Source organism: Hirundo rustica, chromosome 3 (assembly GCF_015227805.2).
Source record: "Hirundo rustica isolate bHirRus1 chromosome 3, bHirRus1.pri.v3, whole genome shotgun sequence".
In the NCBI taxonomy this organism is placed as follows: domain Eukaryota; kingdom Metazoa; phylum Chordata; class Aves; order Passeriformes; family Hirundinidae; genus Hirundo; species Hirundo rustica.
The window spans coordinates 46,474,757-46,494,063 of NC_053452.1; the positions used below are offsets into that span (position 1 = coordinate 46,474,757).

Here is a 19,307-nt window from a genome sequence, read left to right on the forward strand (position 1 = left end):
AGCAAAAGTTTTCCTTTCTTTATATTTTTGTCTTTTTGCACATGCATGTTTTGGGGAAGAAAAACTTTCATGCAGACTGTGAAATTTAAAAGCTCTAGTTATTCAGAGCTCTTGTAAAGGCAGCTATGCTGCAGCAATCACTGCTAAAGGACTCTTGTGGAAATTACCATCTGATTCTCAAGCTCTTCAGTGAGCTTAAATACACTGTGTTCTTTTTGAAAACCTAGGGATGGAGTTATGATTATGTTACTTTTCTGCAGAGCAGTATAGCATTTACAATATGTCATTAAATTCACTTGGGAACCCTGCAGTATTCTCAGAGATGAGTCTTTAGATAAACTGCCTGTGGACTATAGTGTTAACCCATATTCATAAAATACTGTGATTTAAACGTGAGAAGTGATAAAAACCCTATTGCACGTTAAGTGTTGGTTTAGGAGATTATCAGTAGGGAAGACAAATCTAGCTCTTTGCTTGAATCTGGACCAGTGCAGAAAATACATTATTTGGTTGAGACAACCTGCCTGCAATGGGGAAGACCCACTGTCTAGAATAGACGGCAGGATTCCTGAACCCAACATATTTCTGCTTTCTAAATGTAACTACATACCCAAAAGATGTGCTATGCATGTGGTCCTCATCAGTGATGGCAACCTTCCACTTCTGCCAATGCGCTGATATGCCAGGTAGCAAATATCTATGTAGCACACATGGAGGCTGTTCAGCCCCAGTGTGAAGTGTCATGTTCGTGTCCTGGACATTGTGTTGTGGAACTTGTTTCGTTTTGATAGCTTTATTGTGCTGAAAGTACAAAACCAAGCAGGTAAACTCTAGTAAGTTATAGACAGAGTAGATTGCTTTAAAACAACATTGAGATTGTTAAAGTATAGCACTAAAAACTCAGGCAATGCCAGGATAAATACTGGCATCCCTAATCATTTGGGATTTTTTTCAGTACATTTGATATAAATGAATTCTTATATTCCTTAAAAGGATATTTTCTCTATATGGTAAAAGCTTCCTTTTACTGTTTTCTATGAATGGTTCCAGGGAGTGAACACCGTAGTTTATGGAATTGTAAATGGTAGGACCCCTGCTGTCAATTGTAAATTTAAGGATGCTGAAAGGAATCTAGGGAAGTGAGGATAAGAAGGAAATTGCTGAATATACTCTGCTTTGGAAATCATGTTTTATCATTTGAACTATATTTTTTAAGGTTATAATTCCCAGGTGACTCACCTTGAGATATCTGGATAAGAATCGTAACTAGAATCCAATGAATGGATAAAAATTGCAAGTATTCTGAAGAGAGATGTCAGCAATGTATTTTTGTTCAGTGTTCTGTCTGTAAAAATGTAACACTTAATTCAATTGATACTACTGTCCATGAAAATAAGTTAATTAACATGTAAAAAACACACAGAAGTGCTCTGTTGATGGCAGATCTAGATGACAGAGGAGTTCTCCTTCTCGTCTTTTGTCTATCCTATCATGTGTTTTCCTTGAAACGTGATATTCCTGCTTTGGTTGAATTGCTTGTCGTCACTAACTGGATCTGTGTGATGATCTCAGAGGAACCCTAACAAAATTAAGGCCCACAGGGCAGAATAGAACTGGAGCTGTGCTGCAGATTCTAATCTCCCATCATGTCATTCACTAAGTTATATAACTGCATAAATGAAGAATAAAAGGCAAAGAACTTGTTTGTTCATTTATGTTCTCCATGAACTGAGTAGCATTGATGCAGTGTAAACATGATTTTTGTGAGAACTCTTACTTTGTAGGTCATTAGTTGCTATAGGAGCCTTCTTAATGAGCTGATGTGCTATTTCTTGTACTTTTGTTCAGCTAAAAGATGTGCAGTCAGGAAGACCGAACTCTGCACATTCATGAGAATCTATGCGCTTCCATTGACATTTTCGCCTTTATGTCATTAATTAGTTTACCCCGAATTTGTTAGTATTAGTCCCAACATATGGAAATAGAGACCAATACTACTCTATGAACACAGTTACTTGACAGTAGTATAAAATAAAATTCTGATAAAAACATCTAAATATTACTGCACCTGAAAAATATTACTGCACCTGGTAAGATAAATAGTATGCTTCAAAACAGCTGCTTCTTCACAGAATGCTACGTTCCATAATCTTCTGTAAGGTTATGTTGTTTGGCATTGACAATTCATGGAAGTGGCTGATGGTGTGGGAGGCACAAAGGATTTTCTATGATTGCAATACAAGATGCTTTGAGACAAGAATTTTTGAGACAGTGTCACTGAACTAACAGGAGCACACACACATATAAAAGACAGCACCTGTTGCACTTATAGGAAAGATCTGCAACATTGGCAGAAGGTAGGGAGTAATACAGCCAAAGAGCATCCATTGAATGCATGGGTAGGAAGTTAGCCTTTCCAGGAAAGATGGTTTCAGTTTTGCTCAGATCTGTAGAGCTTTGTTCAAGAATATATTTTGTGAACTGTCTTAAGTGACTTACAAAATCAGTAGATTGTTTACCTAATTTCTTTGACTTAATGGGAGTTTTAGGAAGCTAGTGGCCTACAAGAAATACTCAAGTGGTAAGTTGTACTTGAAATACAAATTAGGGTGATATCCCACTATTCAAACATCATGGAAATTCCCATTGTATGTAGAAGGAGGAACAGAAGTGTAAGAACCCCACAGCATTTAACAATTAGTTCTTTGGAGTGTTCACTGAGTCTAAGATGCCAAGCAGCTGACTCTGTTCTGTACTGTTCTGTATGGTTTTTTGAGGCAAATATGCATTACTATTCTAGCTTTATTTCTAATGTCCCTTGAGGAGTACCCAGGCTGAACTTTCTGTTTTCTTATGCAGTCAATGGGAACAATTAAAGTTTGGAAGAAACAAAAGAGTGTTTGGTACTATTATTGTATACTGTAATGAGATATTCAATTAACCCCAAATAAAAGCCTCCCTCTTTCCTGGTTCTAGCATCTCTCTTACGGCAATGGTAGCTTACACGTTGATGCAGCCTTCCAGCAGACGCTCTGGAGTGTAGCCCCAATCAGTTCAGGGAGTGAAGTTGCCCAAGGTAAGATTGACTCAACTTGAATTATTTAAAGACTGATAGTAAATTAAATACTTAAAAAATCAAATTATCATGCCAAGTGTGAGTGTGGTTTTTTCCTCTGTAAACACTGAATACAATAAATAAATATACAGCTGTTCTGAAAACAGAGGGAAGGTTATACTGGATGTAAGGATGTATACTGTAGTTTTCTACCTATTTTTGCTGAATACTGAACAGCTCATTCAAATCTCATTTTGCTAAAGATATGATAACATTTGTGATATGTTTTTTGAAATGGCTTTTGCTCCTGGTTTAAAATATTATCTCAGATTATTCTGATGTATGCAGACATGGTTACATGTTTCTTAGACTGAATAAAAAATGGGCAAGAGGCTTGGAAGCAGGATGTGAAATCCTGAGACTGAAGATAGGAAATGTTTTTATAGGTAACATATGGTTGGAAAGAAAAACAAGAGGAGGGTAGAGACAGCAAGAGAATAGCTTTCAAGAACTGTTTATTTTATTTAGGAATTAGGAAGCAGTTTTAATACAATTTCTAACATTGAAAGGACAAGGACCCCTGAATTTAGGTTCCACAGACAAGAACGGCGTTTTTCTGAAGAATCTGTTACAATGTAAAGCCTAAAGATTTCTACTTTCCTGCACAACAACTGTTTTGAGTGGGTGTTGTAATAGAATCTAAAAAAGTTTGAAGCTGCAGGTCATTTCATTTTGTGTGATTTTTCGTACTGTTGTTTTAAAAGAGGCAGTACACTGCAATTTCACATCAGTTCTTTTTATCTGTCACGTTTCAAAACTCAGTCATGGAATGTTCTTGCAACTTTGCTAATTCAGATTTTAGGGAGAGTATTGCCAACATCTCTTTTTTTATATAGTCATTTTATTTTTACATATGAGAATCACTCTGCACATACAGATTTCTCTGACACAGTTTATTGAACAAATCAGTATAAAAAATGCTAGTGCATTGCTAGGCAGTGTCTTAAGGTTTATGGAGAAAACATTTCTATTAATGAGAAGACCTTCTCCTTTTGCTCCTTCCTATTAATTCCATTCTCCTTGTCCTCCCACTGCTGGCAGCACTGGTGTGTCATTCTTGCTAATAATCCTAGCATGGTTTATGTGCTGAGACCCAGATTTGTGTTATGCCATGTCTCTGCATGGTGAACCTCTCTACTGAAACCTGCCTGTCTCTTTGAGAAGCATAAATCCACAATGACATAGTGTCATATTGTGTACTAATACTCCCAGGAAGTAATGTGAAAATGATGTAATACGGTTTTTGCAGCTGTGCATTTATCTGTGTATATGCCTGCTCTTTGTTGCTATACTTTTCCATTTTCACTTTCCTCGGGTACCAACATTATCTTTCTTAAGCTAAACATGTTTTCTAGAGAAGTTCAGCTGGCTACTGTCAGAAAGGATTAGAGCAAAGGCCTTATTCTTGAAAAAGTGGCAACTGTTCCTGTATTCAAGGTAGTCCTGTGGCGAAGGGAGAGTGAATCTCATGCTGAGTGTGTAAGGCCTTATCTCTATGTCCTCAGTAAAAAAGTAGCCAGAAAAAAGCCATAGAAAATAACCTCAAAAAGGAAGAAGGAAATAAACCTACTTTTGTTAGTATCAGTAAAATGCTTTGTCATATTCATAAGTGAAATAATAATGTATAGGAATAGCTGTACTACAATACCCTCTCTTAATCAAAAATTCCCATTAAAATAGATCGTTAAATTAAACTATTCAGTTAAATGAAATTATTTTGGAGTTAAAATAGTGGATAATTTGTCTGTAAGATGAACTAGGATATTGGAAGTAGTTCAAAGAAAATAAATTCTTCTTACATGCATTTCTGTAAAATTGGCTTATGCAGAAGTCAATCTATTGACTATTGTTTAAGTCAAAACAGAGCTTCAGAGTTAAACTGAGTAATTCTGCTAATTCTATATAGTGAACTAGATGGGGGTCACTTTGAAAACAAAACCTAAATTATAGAGTTATATTGACACGGGTCCATGTAAGAAGTAACGTATGTAATGGCAGTTACCTGGGCATACTCTGCCATGTCAAAATCAAGAATTTAAAAAATCAGTGCTAAAATTTGTCACATAAATACCAATTTTATACTGATCTCAGAGGTTTAAAAAATATATTCTGGAATATTACCTGATATATTCAGGAAGAAGACTTCATGTAGTTTCAAAATAAATTTTTGGAAGGCGTGCAGTGTAACTGAAGGGTCCTCAACACCATTTCTCTGTACAGATCTGTGTTACTTCACAGCATTACTTATTAGTATAGGCATTGCTTCAAAGTATAATTCCAGGTATAACTTTCTAAAAATCTTGTTGCTATAACAGTAAAGCCAAGCATTTATGTTATGGCATCCCAATCAAATGTAGAATTTGATATTAACTGTTTTTAGCAAGAAAGAAAGGTGAATTTAGGAAATCAAGAAGTGCTTAAATTTGCTTGTCAGACTGAAAAAATACCATTGACTTGTGCTTAAAACCTACTGAGTTTTAGTATTCTTTGATTGCTGGTTATAATACAATATTTGTAGGATAACATAAAATTATGTTTCTTTTTAATGTCACGTCTCTAGTGCAAAAAGACTGACGAAAACAGATCTATTTTTTTTAACATCTTTACTGGTTCAAATTATATCCTTATTTTCAGCTTCTGGCTGCTGAGTCCTGGGACTTCCAATATTGCAGTGCTGTGTGTATGGTCTGTGCTTTAGTTTGTGGACACAGACACTTGTATACTGTTAAGCCAAATGTTTGCCTGTGAACCTGCATGTGCAGTGGAGATATTTGCAATATAGGAGTTTCCCTTTGGAGTACAAATAAATTGTGATTGTTGGTTTTGAATTTTCTGACAAGTAGAGCTTAGGATGGATCTTCCCAGAAGCTGTTCTGGCAGAGAACTTCCAAATACTACAAAAAGTGCCTTTAAAATAACGAACTAACTAAATCAGTCTTTGTTTCTGTATGTTAAGTGGAATACTTACCTTAAATGAAAAGTGAGTAGGTAAGATGGAAGAATTTCCCACTTTTTCTGTTGTAATCTGGGAGAGGAGTACTTGGTTCCTTGTTTTGGTTGGCTCAGTCTTTTTCTGACTTGTGGTAAATATGTAGGATCCCCTGCTTATGGCTTCTCTTTCTCCTGATCCATCCTTTCCTATCTGCTGACTTGGACCTTTTCTCACTTGTCAATGTTCAACTGCCTTCCCAGGGTATGAGATACCTTCCCACTCTTCTGGCTTTTTAAAAAATAATATGAAATGTCAAACAGAAAAATAAAGTGAAATCAACCTGATGGCATTTTTTACAGTTTGAACTGTGGTTTTACATGTTGCTATGTTTAGAGAAATTTACTCTATTTTCTCCCTTTATTCAAGGATACCTGATAGGAGGGGATGTTCTGAGGTTATTGCATGGTCACATGGATGAATGTTTGACAGTCCCTTCAGGTGAACATGGAGAAGAACAAAGAAGGTAGGTTTCCAGCTTATAACAGAATAATAGTAATGAATATTGCTGAATTAAGTGTCAGTCATGGTACAGATGTTTGAAAGATGTTGTGATGAGATTTATTACTCATAAGAATGAATATTGTTGAGACAAACTTTGGATATGATCCTTTTGTATTTTCTTTTCCATATTGTTGAAGTCTGATTTCACTTACCAGATGTAAAAGGAATAGTGATTTTTTGCTAATTTATTGTAATTTTTCCTGATTTAAAAGCACTGTGAATTAAATGTGTTGGGTTTTTCATCGCTGTATTTTTCTGTAATTACAAAAAATTCCTCAGGTCAAGGTATGTAAGAATACTGCCCAGTCATTCGAGGCAACTAATCTGGGATTAATATCAGGTCTACCTGTCATGGCAGTTTAGAATTTTAATTTATGGTTATTTTCTTGACTCAAGGAATCGTGGAATGGAAGTAGTGGTGACAACCTGGTATATGTCTCTCTCTGTTAACTAAAAAATCGAAAAAGTGAGAAGACTGACACAGTGGAGTGACATGTCTCAGAGGAGTGATTGCATCATTCCTCTTTATTTGCTCTAATAACATATGCCCTAAGCATCTTTTCAATAGGGTAGTGTTGTATAATTTATTTCTACCTTCAGGCTAAATGTTGCTAAATGTTAATAAATGGTATTTTAGAATAATTTATTTAATGCAGCATATTGGGTAGCTCCATTTCCATGACAAAGGAAGTGCTGTTCATTAACTCACTCAGCAAAATGAGTTTTCTTGGTTTGCAAATAGAAATGTGTTTTTTATTTTACTTATTCTAATTCTTTAAGAAAAGGACAAGACTCTGGAAGCTCTCATAGCAAAATTCTTCAATGAATATTTAAATGTTAAAGAGAAAAACCTCAGAGTTTTCTTATACAGCTGGTGACCAACACTTCAAGGATATTTCTCATTTCAGGCAGGGGAATGGTTTTTGGATGCAGAAGATAGTTCATAATTCTGATAATTAAAATGTGATCAGTTCAGGTTTTAATTTTAGTTATCATGTGAGAGTCATTACAGCTTGATCACTGCTATTATTATCCTCAGGCTGAAAGTGAGGAAAAAATAAGGTGATAAATAAATAAGATCCTATATTTGCTCTTACTTCAGTTTAAATCCTGCAAAATTCCTTTTAAAAATGTAGTTGCAGTGTAACTTCAGATTTGTGGGGTGATCAAACACTTCAGTAATAAACTTCAGTGCTTAATAGCACACTAAAAATATGTCTCTTTTCAGCAAGTCTAGCATTATATGTAAAACAGAATAATAGTGTGAGTTGCAAATTAGGAAAAAATTGATTTGCTCTACTTGTGCATGCTTGTGATACATCTTTCTGCCCTATTACATGGGAAGAATATGGTCAATTTCTTAATCTGCAGACTAGTGCCTGTAAACAAATCAGAAAATGGTATTTCTTTCTGTAGTGTCTGCAGTGTTTTGTATTTCTTTATGCATTTCTCTTATCTGTCTAAAACTCCAAAAGAAGCAGAGCTAGTAGGCCATTATTTTTCCTCATAGCGGTGCTGAGAAACCTTGCTTCTAAGTGCTTCATAAAAACAGATTTGATCTTCTGAAATGTACTGTTGTTCAGGAACTTTCATTGATAAACAAACAAAATAAAAACAAGTTTGTTTGTTTTCCATAGTCTTGTTTCTGAAGTTTTTTCTATTTTTCTGAAATATTTTAAGGTATTTTTTACTAATAAACCTAGAATATAATCTATGATTATTTTAATTATATGGAGTTAGTTATTATCACTCTGTGACCCCCGTTTTCTCCTTTTGAATTATTAGTAAGTTTAGTTATTTCTTAAAACATCTCTACTTCTATTTCTATTTGGGACTGTTGCCTATTCAAAATAATTTGTGGCTCTTTTCAGCTTTCAGTATGTATGCATACATCATTTTGATGGTTGTGATTCAACATCTGGCAGAATTATGTTTAAAAATAAGGGTAATTTTGGCAGGTAGGAAATTTTAAGACAAATTATTTTGTCTTTCATTTCAGTTTCAGTTCTGTAACTTTTGTACATGAGGTATACTAAGATATGATCTATTTGAAGTACAATAATTCCATATGATCCTGTCATTGCCTCTTGAAGTAGTCTGGTGATAGATTATTGTGATTTTGTTTGGTTTGCTTTGTTCCAGCATACACCTGAAGAGCAGGTCTTCTCTGCAGAATGACAGCATAAAGGAGACATGAGAAGTACCATCCCTGTCATGACTCACTAATTCCTCTGCCTCATTTTTATTTTTCTGCAGAGGCTTCTTCTTCATCCCTTTTCAAATAAATAAGAGATCAGACAATCCTAAAATGACAGTTTTATTCTATAATGTCACCTGGTATCTATTTCAGGGAATATATAAATAGTTTAGATGTGAAGTATTCTCCTAGGCAGTTTCCAAAAATTACTGTAGTTTTACTCTATTCTTGGAACATTGGTACAGTTGCATAAATTTTGAGTATAAAAGTGTTTCAAAGAGTTCCAGGACTTTGAAATAAAGCACACATTTTCAAGATATTTATACTCTTGTACATATAGGAGTTTATACTTTCACTTAGCACAACGGAGACCTGTGAAGCGCTGACATTCCAGACACTGTCTTCGTGATTACAGTACCTAACAAAGCTTCCTCTGAGTCAAGGTCATGCAAATCTGCACGGAAGAGGCCTAGTACAGTGGCAGAAGGAGTCACATAAAAAGCTTATAAAATTATGTTCTGCGTCTCAGTTTTTTTCTGAGTCTGTGCTATGTTTCTTTGCTTAATTGTTGAGCTTGTGTGTCCCTCCATGTGGCCCTTAGATTTTGGTAGTGTGATCCCTAGAAGGTAGGGCGGAATCATTGTATTGTGGAAGAGGGACTTTGCTATCGAGTCAGAAACGGAACTTTTTCTTAGGAAGCAGTTTCAAGTAGATCCTCCATGAAGTTGTTAGATAAAGTTTGCTTTGTTATAAAAAAATGATCTAATTGGAAACAGTACAAATGGAGAAGTTTGTGGTAATATGATGATTTACTTGATATTACAGTAGAGGAATATAGTGGTATAATTTTTTAAATGCCACAGGCGGGGGGAAGACAACCCTGGTAGTCTTTACTCACCGACCCAGCGGAAGAACAAAAAGAGGAACAGACAAAAAGGTCAAGTACATGCAATTTCCCTGATTTAAGTATAATTTACTGCATATTCTAGTTAGGTATGTTGCTGTTTTAACATATCTGGTTTAAGCCTTATGCATAGAATCCTTAAACTGTGTTTTTATTCCTCAAAGTACCTTAGTTATCTCTAGCAAACTTGACCTAAATTTGCAGAGTAGCTCCTTAAGTCAAATTTCAGGAGCATTTCCAGGTAGATTAAAAAATGGATAGTTACATACAGGCAAGAGAAGTATCATCAGTTTGGTGTTCTTATTTGTTGCTATAGGACACGAAAGAAAGATGAATGACTCCCAAGTATTTCAGAAGGCAAAAGAGTATAGAAGGCTTTATTGTCTAATTCTTAGCACCATTTATAAGGTGTTCCGATACAGACTTAACATGATTGGTGACACGGAACGACTCCTCTCTAATCCCATTGGTGAAACCAGAGAAACAGCAAAACACCACCTGGAGAAAGATTGTTTTGAGAAAGAATAGTTGTTTTGCCAAGTTTGTTTTGAGGAGAGGCTTTCTCAAGAACTTCTCCCTTGGGAAACAGTTAGCACTGCTAGCAGGCTAAAATCTCTTAAAACTCAGAAATATCAAGCCCACACTTATGGTGGTTACTTTGATCTCCATCTGTCTTCAAAACCAGGGCAACTTCTGCAACAGCACAGTAGCTGTGAATAAATATTTGTCTTTACTTCTTTTCCTTCAGTCTCTAACTGCATAGTTCGTGATGTAGATCCATCATAGAAGCCGATATAAGCAGTTTGTCAGTAGGAATGAGGCAATCCCACCATGGTTTCCTTGATTTATGTATGTTTTTTAAAATTTGAATTAAGGATTGCATAGTCTTCTTTTCTACTTTTTCCATCCAGTTTCATACAGGAGAAATTTGTTAATAATATTTTTTTGATTCTGGTTTCTGTTGGAGGGTTATATATGATTATCCAGCAGAAGATTTAAATCACTTTTTGTATTACTTGTACCTTAAAATGGTCTTTACTTGCCTTTGACATATTTTCCTGTTGAAATTGTGACCCCTTTAAAAAAAAAAACAAAAAACCAAACATTTATTTGGTATAGTAGTGAGACTTAATTTTTGAATTTATAATATAAAAGGAATGAATACATTTTTAATTATGATGAGAGTTGGTATTTAGAGCATGTATATATTAAAGTGCTTCTGTGAAGTTGCTTTCCATTGGTTCACGTCCTGAAAAAAAAAAATAAAATGTTTATAAAACAAGTTTATCACAATTGAATCAGTCAGCAGTTTCCTCCCTCCCCCCCAATCTTTTTGAAGTTCAATTAAATGGAATTGTTTTACATTATTGACATTGTTGTATTATGTGGTGTTATTTTTAGTGTCCTGTAGAAATGTCAGCTGGTTTTTAATACACACACGACTGTGGAGTTTTGGATTGCTTTCTTGTGTTGGGGGGATATGTTTCTGGGGTTGGGGCTGGTTTTTGTGTTTTTTTTTGGTGGTTGGGTGTGGTTTTTTTTTTTGTTTTGTTTTTGTTTTTTGGTTTTTTGTGGGTTTTTTTTTTTTTTTTTCAGTAGTCCCCCAAAAAAGCTAATGGCAGATAGCAGTAGAAGGTTGTAATCAAAATGACATGGTGGGTTTTTATTTTTCAATTGCGTTCTGGGGCTTGCTTTTGATTATACCATCATCTTTCATATTCTTTTAGAACTTAAATACTTCACAGAGGTAGGGCTCTGATAGCCCTAGCTCCCAGTGTAGAAAGGAACCATGAGTGTTCCCACTGCAGCTAATTTGCATTTTGATTTGCAGTATGTGTTTTAAAGTGATGACTGACTGCAGTGCAGTTTGCACCCTTCAGAAATACTTCATTATGGAAAGCAATTACCTGTGACAGAGACAAAACTGCTCCTGGCTTTTCAAAGTATCGTTTGGGCTGGAGCAGACTCCAATTTCTCAAACCATCCATTCAGAATAGGCCTTCGTGAGGGAATGGATAAATGTAGCCTAATTTCAGGAGCAATTTTACCATTCTTGCCTTTGAGACTTTGTTTGGGTAAAACATATTATGTTAAATCTTTTCTAAATTACATTGAACATTTAATGTTAGGCTCAGGGATGGACAGGCTTTTAAAGTGATGGTCAAAATCAGTATGACTTAGTCAATCCCAGCTCCTTTTTTATTTTCCATGCCATTCTCTGATATGTTTTCTCACAGCATTACGAACTAATAAGGTCTTTTGTATCTCAGCAAATTTGGGATATGGCATGTGTGGAGCATGATTTATGACTGGCATGTAATCGCAGAAAGTTTTCAATCAACATAAGTCAATAACCTTTCCCCTGCACCCCAAATAACCCTTGAGCCTTGAATAATGGTGGCTATGCCTCTAAAAATTATTTTGAAAACATAAATAGAGTTCTTTAGTGACGATTTTTCAAGCTAAAACCAGCTTTGTCTGTCACTAAGAGGGGTTGAAAAATTTCTTTCATTTGAACTTTGACATCTTATTTGTATTTATTAATTTTTACCTGATCCAGGTACACTGTTGTTCTTTATGTTACCCTGATTCATTCTGAGATTTGTTCCATTATTTTCTTGCTGTGGAATTTAGGATTTGCAGGTTCATAATCCAAGACTACTTCAGCAGTATTGAAACACTGCCATTTAATGTAATTTATTTTAACCTCATTTAATTCCCATTTGTAGTCAGTGAGTTTCAGTGAAATATTTGCCCTCTCTCTGCTGAACAGTACTTCAATAAGAATATAAATTCAATAACAGTTCTTCAGGGGGGTTGACATATGGTAGTCTATTTTAAGCCTGTGTAATTAATTCATTATTGTAATTCAAGATGATAGATTCAGATATGGAGCTTTCTTTTTGATGTTTACTCTTTGCCTCTGCATGCCTCCTTGGGAAGCCGAAGGAGAGCCCTGAGAGTCAGTCAGGGAGAGCCGGGCCTGATGCTGTGGAGGCCTGGCACTGTCCATGGTGCTGCACTTGCAACCTGGACGCAAGGAGACAAGTACGCTGTGCAGTCGTAGCTCTAGTTTGGATTACGGCGAATTAAATAGATGAATGACATAGTCAGGAAAATGATGGTGTTTTAAATTTAACTTACAGTCATAGGTCAGACCAAAAAATGGCTTCATTATACCAACTAATGAACTAGATGAAGGTTTGTAATAAAGATTAACTGAAAAGTCTCAAAGGTTATGAAGTGCTTATAGATAATTTATTTTGAAATAAAAGTGGTTAATATCCTTAATCTAGGAATGTAGAATATGTGGATAAAATGAATTGGAAAAAAATAGAAAAAAAAGTCACAAATTAATATGGTGGGTATGGCTCTGAAGATACAAGGTATCCTAAACTTTGAGGGAGACTAACACTCCGTAGATGCTTTTCCTCTCTTTTTCTGCAGTTTTTTGTATTTTCCTTATACACTTAAATTAACCATAATATCATAATAAGGTTTTGTTTTCTCTACTGTTTGGCAAGCATTGTGCATCTTCTTTGCACCTTGCAACTCAATTTTTTTTTCATCCTGTCAATGTAAATCTGTAGTACATCTTAGAGAATTTTTGTGCATTTTTTCATGTCATTAAAAGCAATGTTTCCTTTGACCTAGCAGTGCCAGTATGTGATATGACTTACAAAGGTCAGATTCCAGAAGGATTCGAATGTTCGAGTCATCCTTCCTTTTCAGAACTGAATTGTCATCAGAAGTATATAAAAAGAAATGAGGTGCAACCCATCAGATAATGATATATAGAGCAGGTACTAAGAGAGTTGGTTTGAGCAATCTCAGAGCAGTTTACTACATTAATTTTTATGAAAAGAGTTAAAAATGAATTTTTAATTTCTTAGCATAAAAACTTTTGAGATGGTCTGGCTTATGAACTTACTCATCTGCTCTGGGATGGTGTTCGGAATGCATGCTGTTATGGTAAAAGCAAAGTGACTTGCCCTTCACGGAAGAAATATTTTATTCAAAATATTCTTTTATTAATCTTTTCTTTATCATCTTTTCTATAGCAAAGACAGTATCTAGTTAAAACACAAGACCCTACTCCCGATTCTAATGCTTTATGCTCACTTATTTTTTTGTAATATGTATCTTCTTTCCTGTTCTTTCAAAGTCTTGCTGCTTCATTCTTTATTCCAGTTTTCAGGCTTCTCCTTTTGCTTCCCTGTAGGGGTCCTTGATCTCTAGCCCTCCAGTCACCAGCTCTCTTTCAGCACCCCTCCAGATTGCTGTAATTTAGTCTTTTGCTAAGGCTCAGCTTCTGCCTCTTTGACTTTTGTCTTTAAAGTTCTATTACTGTCTTTTACTCCCTCTGTTGCTGCCATACCTGGTCATTCATATGGAACTAACAGACAACCCTAGAATCCTTTCTGTTTCCTTTAGTAAACAAGTAATATGTTCTTATTTAGGATTTCTTCTGTCTCTTTCCCATTTTCTCAACTTACATTACCATTCTAAGACTGATAGCTCCCCTTTGAAGGAAGAGAGAAAATATTGGATAGACATTCATGTCAAAGTGTTAACTACTTCATCCATGAGAAGCCATTTATTTAAAATCAAAATGGGAGGTTTTTTAGATCTTTAGTATTAGATTGACCCAATAGCTGTGTGTAATCCAAAACTAGCTTCAAAAGAATAGTCAAACTGAGAAACTGGTGACAGGTTTGGGGTTTCCACTGTGAGAAAGAGCTTAGTCCATGAAAAGTAAAAAAGTACCAACTTAAGAATGAAACATTATTATGAATTAAACCTTTGCTTCAGCCTGATTTTTCATATAATTAATGACTTGAAAACTGCTTAATAAAATATATTTTTATATTATGCAATAGGCAAGTGCAAGGATTCCGAATGCATTTTTTTTGTGAGTCAGGTTCATACTGAAATAGGTCAGGATGTAATCGGAATGTTTCAACTTCGAAAAAAACCAACAACTCCCACCCAAGCTGCCCAAACAAACCCACACCCTCCCAGTCCAAGCCAACCAACCAGGGTGACATCTGATCTGCTATTCCTGAGATGCTGCTGTGTAAATCCAGTCTCGATCTGTTAGCTGCAGAGGAAGAATTTGAACAAATACCTGAAGCACAGAGAGACTATCTGAACAAAGAAATAGCTGAGTTCAGGGTTGTTTAGAAATTACATTTTACTGTACTAATAAAGGTAAATTTCAATAAAAATTGCAATTGCCTTTGAATTTCATTTCCTTCAGTGAGAGGGAAATGAGAGACTTGCAACCTTCTAGCTGCTCCTAGCATCACAAACCATTTCAGCAAATGGCTGAGATAATACTTGGAGAAAATAGTGGAAATAAGGTCAAGGGGTGAATATTGTACATATTTATATCCACCTGTAACTTCTTGCTATGTGGAATATGTGCTGGAGTTTCTATTTATACTTGGGTCATGAATGTTCAGTGTTCCTGATTCTGTAATTGTATGAGATAGATTTATTTTGCGTTTGGACTAATTTTTTCCCTTGTACGATTCATCTTCATTCTTTTGCAATGTCTGGAAGTGTTCATTTCCATAATACTTTTTACTACATTCCAGGGTGAATTTTAGCACATCTTTAGTTTCATGTATTCTCAACAGTACTAAGAAATATATTTTATTTCTTTTGGGTTTGAACTATTTCTTTCAATGCTGGATTTTCCTCTGTGCTAAACATTGAGTCCTGTGTTATATCCACAGGAGGACTTTGAAAGGTAAAGCCTAGTAGTAGTATGTACTTGATTCCAAAACTGCAGTTGTCAAAAATCAGTTTTATCAAAAAATGAGGGATGCCTACAATTTTGTTATTAATATTCCCTAAAGTTATGGCTGTTTTGGTGGTGCCTGATCTTGACTGAAGTTCATAACATTTACGCAAACCATCAGCTCTTCCAGGGTCTATAAAACTAGGCCATTGTTTGGTAGTCTTCCCTGATATGCTTGATCTGATAAGCATAGTAACAGCGCACCTTTTTGCGTAAGTGACTCTTTTATGTATTTTCCCAAAGGAGGGGCCTAGGCTTTTAAATTCTGTCCATGTCATAGGGCAGAAATACAGGCACAGACAGGACACGTTCCAAAAAAAGGCTCCCTAAATTTGGAATGGCAATGCTAACTTTCCCTAGTGTTTACTTTGAAGCAAAACAGGGTTATTTGCTGTGGGTTTTCGGTGACTTAGGTCTTAATCATTTTGTGCATCCAGTATAGATCACTAACTTGTGTGTAGAATAATGGAGAAAAAACCCTGTCTTTTTTAGGCTTAAATGAGATTTTTTTTAGAGATACTTTGATTTCTGGTTATATGCAGGAATTAGAGAGGTAATTACATATAAAAATTTGTAAATAGGAAGCTGTTAACGTCCAAGATGTGTGAAGACTGTCAGTGTGGTTGTTGTAATATCTTAGGTGTTGCGGTATTAAAATAAGGTGGTAAATAAGTGCATCTTCAAAATTCAGTGTAATAAGTGTCAGTTATTTTAATAGTATAAGCTCTGAGAGAACACTACCTTTCCTGGAAGATACATGAAGTGATCACAATCTTAATCATTATTTGATACTCAGGTTTTTTAGAATCTAAAAATGTTGTAATTATCAGGTTATTGATAATATTTTTTTGTCCTGGATTCTTTATTGTTAAAATACTAGGAAAAATGTTTAAGCATATGCTGTATACACCTTGTTAGTATGAATGCTGAGGACAATTAAAATTTAAATAACTGAGTCTGAAGGTTTATTTGACAAGACTGGGTTTTGAATCTAATAACCTTTGAATCTGACAAATGTGATAATTGTTTTGGCAATCTCAAACACATATGATGATGAATTCTGCTGAACATTTAGTCTGTGCCATTGCTTGGTTTTCAGAACTGTCCATTACGAAGGTGGTGCTGTGTCGATTCATGCTCGTTCCCTTTGGCGACTAGAGACTCTAAGAGTTGCGTAAGTAAAATCTATTGTAGAAAAGGAAGGACGTTTGGCAGGACAAGTTCTGTATACAGCAATCCCATAAAATCAAAATGATAATTATAAATCTGGGTGAGTAAACTAAAATAATCCTTTAAAAATGCTTTATATGACTTTCATTAAATATTAAACAAGTTCCTATAGAGAGACAGTGTGTGTTGATTTTTTTTAAAGTTGTTATAGCTGTCAGTGAATTCATAGTTTACATTTTTAGCACATAAATGTAACCAGAACTGATTTCCTCAAAATAAAAAATCACATGTGAGACTCCTCTCCCAGCTTGTTTAGTCTGTTTGGAAGACTTTAAAATAAAAAAAAAATTAAAAGAAAAAATTCTATCATGCATTATTGGAAGTGTGGGAGTAATAGTAAGGAATTGTGCCTTGTTTGTTAAGATAATTGCAGTGTAAAACTGCATTTAAATCATTTTATGATATGTGCTTGTGATAAAGTTTCTAGCGAGGAATAAATGATTGCTTTTTGGAGATTAAATCAGAGCAGCTTATGAAAAGGTTACACTCCAATGATGCTGTTTTCTCTGTGTGCATTTTATTAATAGGATGATATTAAATGTCAGTGATAGGGCAGTGAGATTTTTCCTTTGGACTAAAATGGACCTTGAGATAGTGACAACAACCATGAAACTGGAAGGATCTCTGGCTTTTTGTTTTCCCCATGGCATTTACTTTCCTAATAAGCAGTACTGGAGCAACGTGGGGATCCAAGACATGACAAATTTCTGTTATGAACACCATATATATCACTTTGACAGGCATTCTATACAAACTTTAGAAGGGTAAATATTTGAACATATACATGACCGAAAGAAATAGTAAAAACTTGAAAAAATTATTACAAAGGGAGTGGTAATCTTTCTTTCTAAAAACCAGGATTTTCTTACTGGGGAAAAAAGGAACCAAATAAAATCCAAAGAATAACACCCTTCTACACGTCCCTTACTTTATTTTTCTTGTATGATATTCTAAATGCTATGTACATTCAGTGCTGAATTGCAGTCCATTATTATTCATGCAAATGCTTCAATTTATAGCTTTGTGTATGCATGCCTGAAGTTCTCAATCAGCTGTAGTCCTTCCCAGAATGACTGCAGATATAATGCTATGTGAATTTTAAATGTTTCTAAAGGAACAATTATTTTCTCAACTCTGTTTGTTAGTGGAGAACTCTCATAAAAATTGCCTGGGCAGTCTACATGGATAGGTGCCCTTGGGATGCCCTGCCATGGGACACCAAATACTATTGCTCAGCATTGCTTTCTTTCTCAGAGTTCATGCTCGCACATTGCAAAAAATATTTTTAGTAGTCAGAAACAGCTTCACAAGATACATCCTGCTCAAAAGGCTTTTTTTGTAAGTGCACATGAATTGCTATTTTTCCTATCCTGCAGGCATGAAATAGAAGCGTGGCTCAATTACGCTGCCTTTTTTTTTTTTTTTTTTTTTTTTTTTTTTTTTTTTTTTTTTTTTTTTTTTTTTTAAAAACTTACGGTCTGTAGCTCCTGGGGCCAAAAGAAAATTGAATCAGACAAGAGAAAAGGCAGCTCCCCAGCATGATCTGTAATATAAAAGGTGCAGAACTGATGTATTTTACCAGCCTCTGCAATACAATAGCTGAGATTCATGACCTGACATTTTTCTGACTAGGGAAACAGAAGTTATGTTAGAACACTGGACTCAGATGTCATTTTGTGGAGTATGTGGACTTTGCTGTGCAGAAGACAGAAAAAGATAAATGTGTTTCTAAGATATAAAGCTTCCATATTTCCTTCTACCCCAAAGCTCCCTCAACTTAAACAGAAGAGACTCTAGATTTCAAAAGAAAATAGTTGAGGGCAAAAACTTTTTTATTTTCCTGTTCTCTTTAAAACCAATAATTAAAAAGGTTTAGAAGTTTAGTCACTGGAGTGTAACAAATCCTTCTACAAAACAGAAGCGATTTTAAAACTGCACTTTGAAAATGTTTGCGAAATTGGTTTTGCATACTTTGCATCCAGTATTGCCAACTCAAAAGAAGATACATTTAAACAAATGGGTATTGGTGTTAAATGGGTAAGTGCTTTAACACAGGGAAAGTGAAAACGACTTTAACTTAAACCTATGTAAGTACCAACTTAAGGGATTTTCAGACTTCCATGTGGATACATACAAAAGCATGTACATATACAGAATAAATACATGATTTCCTCTCCAAAGTGCAGCATTCACATACATGTGAAGTGCAAATTTTGCAGCTATAAGACTGAAGAAAATTCTGTGAAGACTAGGAAAAATACCCTACTTGTGACAGTTTGCCGGTTTGAAAAGCCTTTGTGAAGTACTTATTCCTTAGTTAGCCCTACACAAGTTTATCTTCAGAAATTAAACAGGAAGAACATTAGGGCTGGATTTTCAGTTTAGGGCAAGAAGTTGGAAACCTGTGACCTGTACTTTAAGTTGACTAATTTTGGGGGAGCTTAGATAAGTTTCTATTTTTTTTTTAAATGCCTTTTATTTTTGCACAACATTTAAAGTGTGCTTAAAATCTGCTGACTGCTAGAAGATCTCTGTGAGAGTGAAGAATGGCAGCTGCTGGTA

The 19,307-nt window shown here is 35.1% G+C and overlaps 1 protein-coding gene across 4 annotated transcripts in view; it reads left to right on the forward strand.

The window, feature by feature from the left end:
• RYR2 (ryanodine receptor 2) overlaps positions 1-19,307 on the forward strand; it is a 384,235-nt gene that overhangs the window by 166,876 nt on the left and 198,052 nt on the right. For all 4 annotated transcript variants that reach the window (XM_058419591.1, XM_040059776.2, XM_058419590.1 and 1 more), the window contains 3 exons: positions 2,977-3,076; positions 6,474-6,570; positions 16,615-16,689. In XM_058419591.1, the coding sequence (XP_058275574.1) occupies positions 2,977-3,076; positions 6,474-6,570; positions 16,615-16,689 (272 nt within the window). The remainder of the gene's footprint in view (positions 1-2,976; positions 3,077-6,473; positions 6,571-16,614; positions 16,690-19,307) is intronic.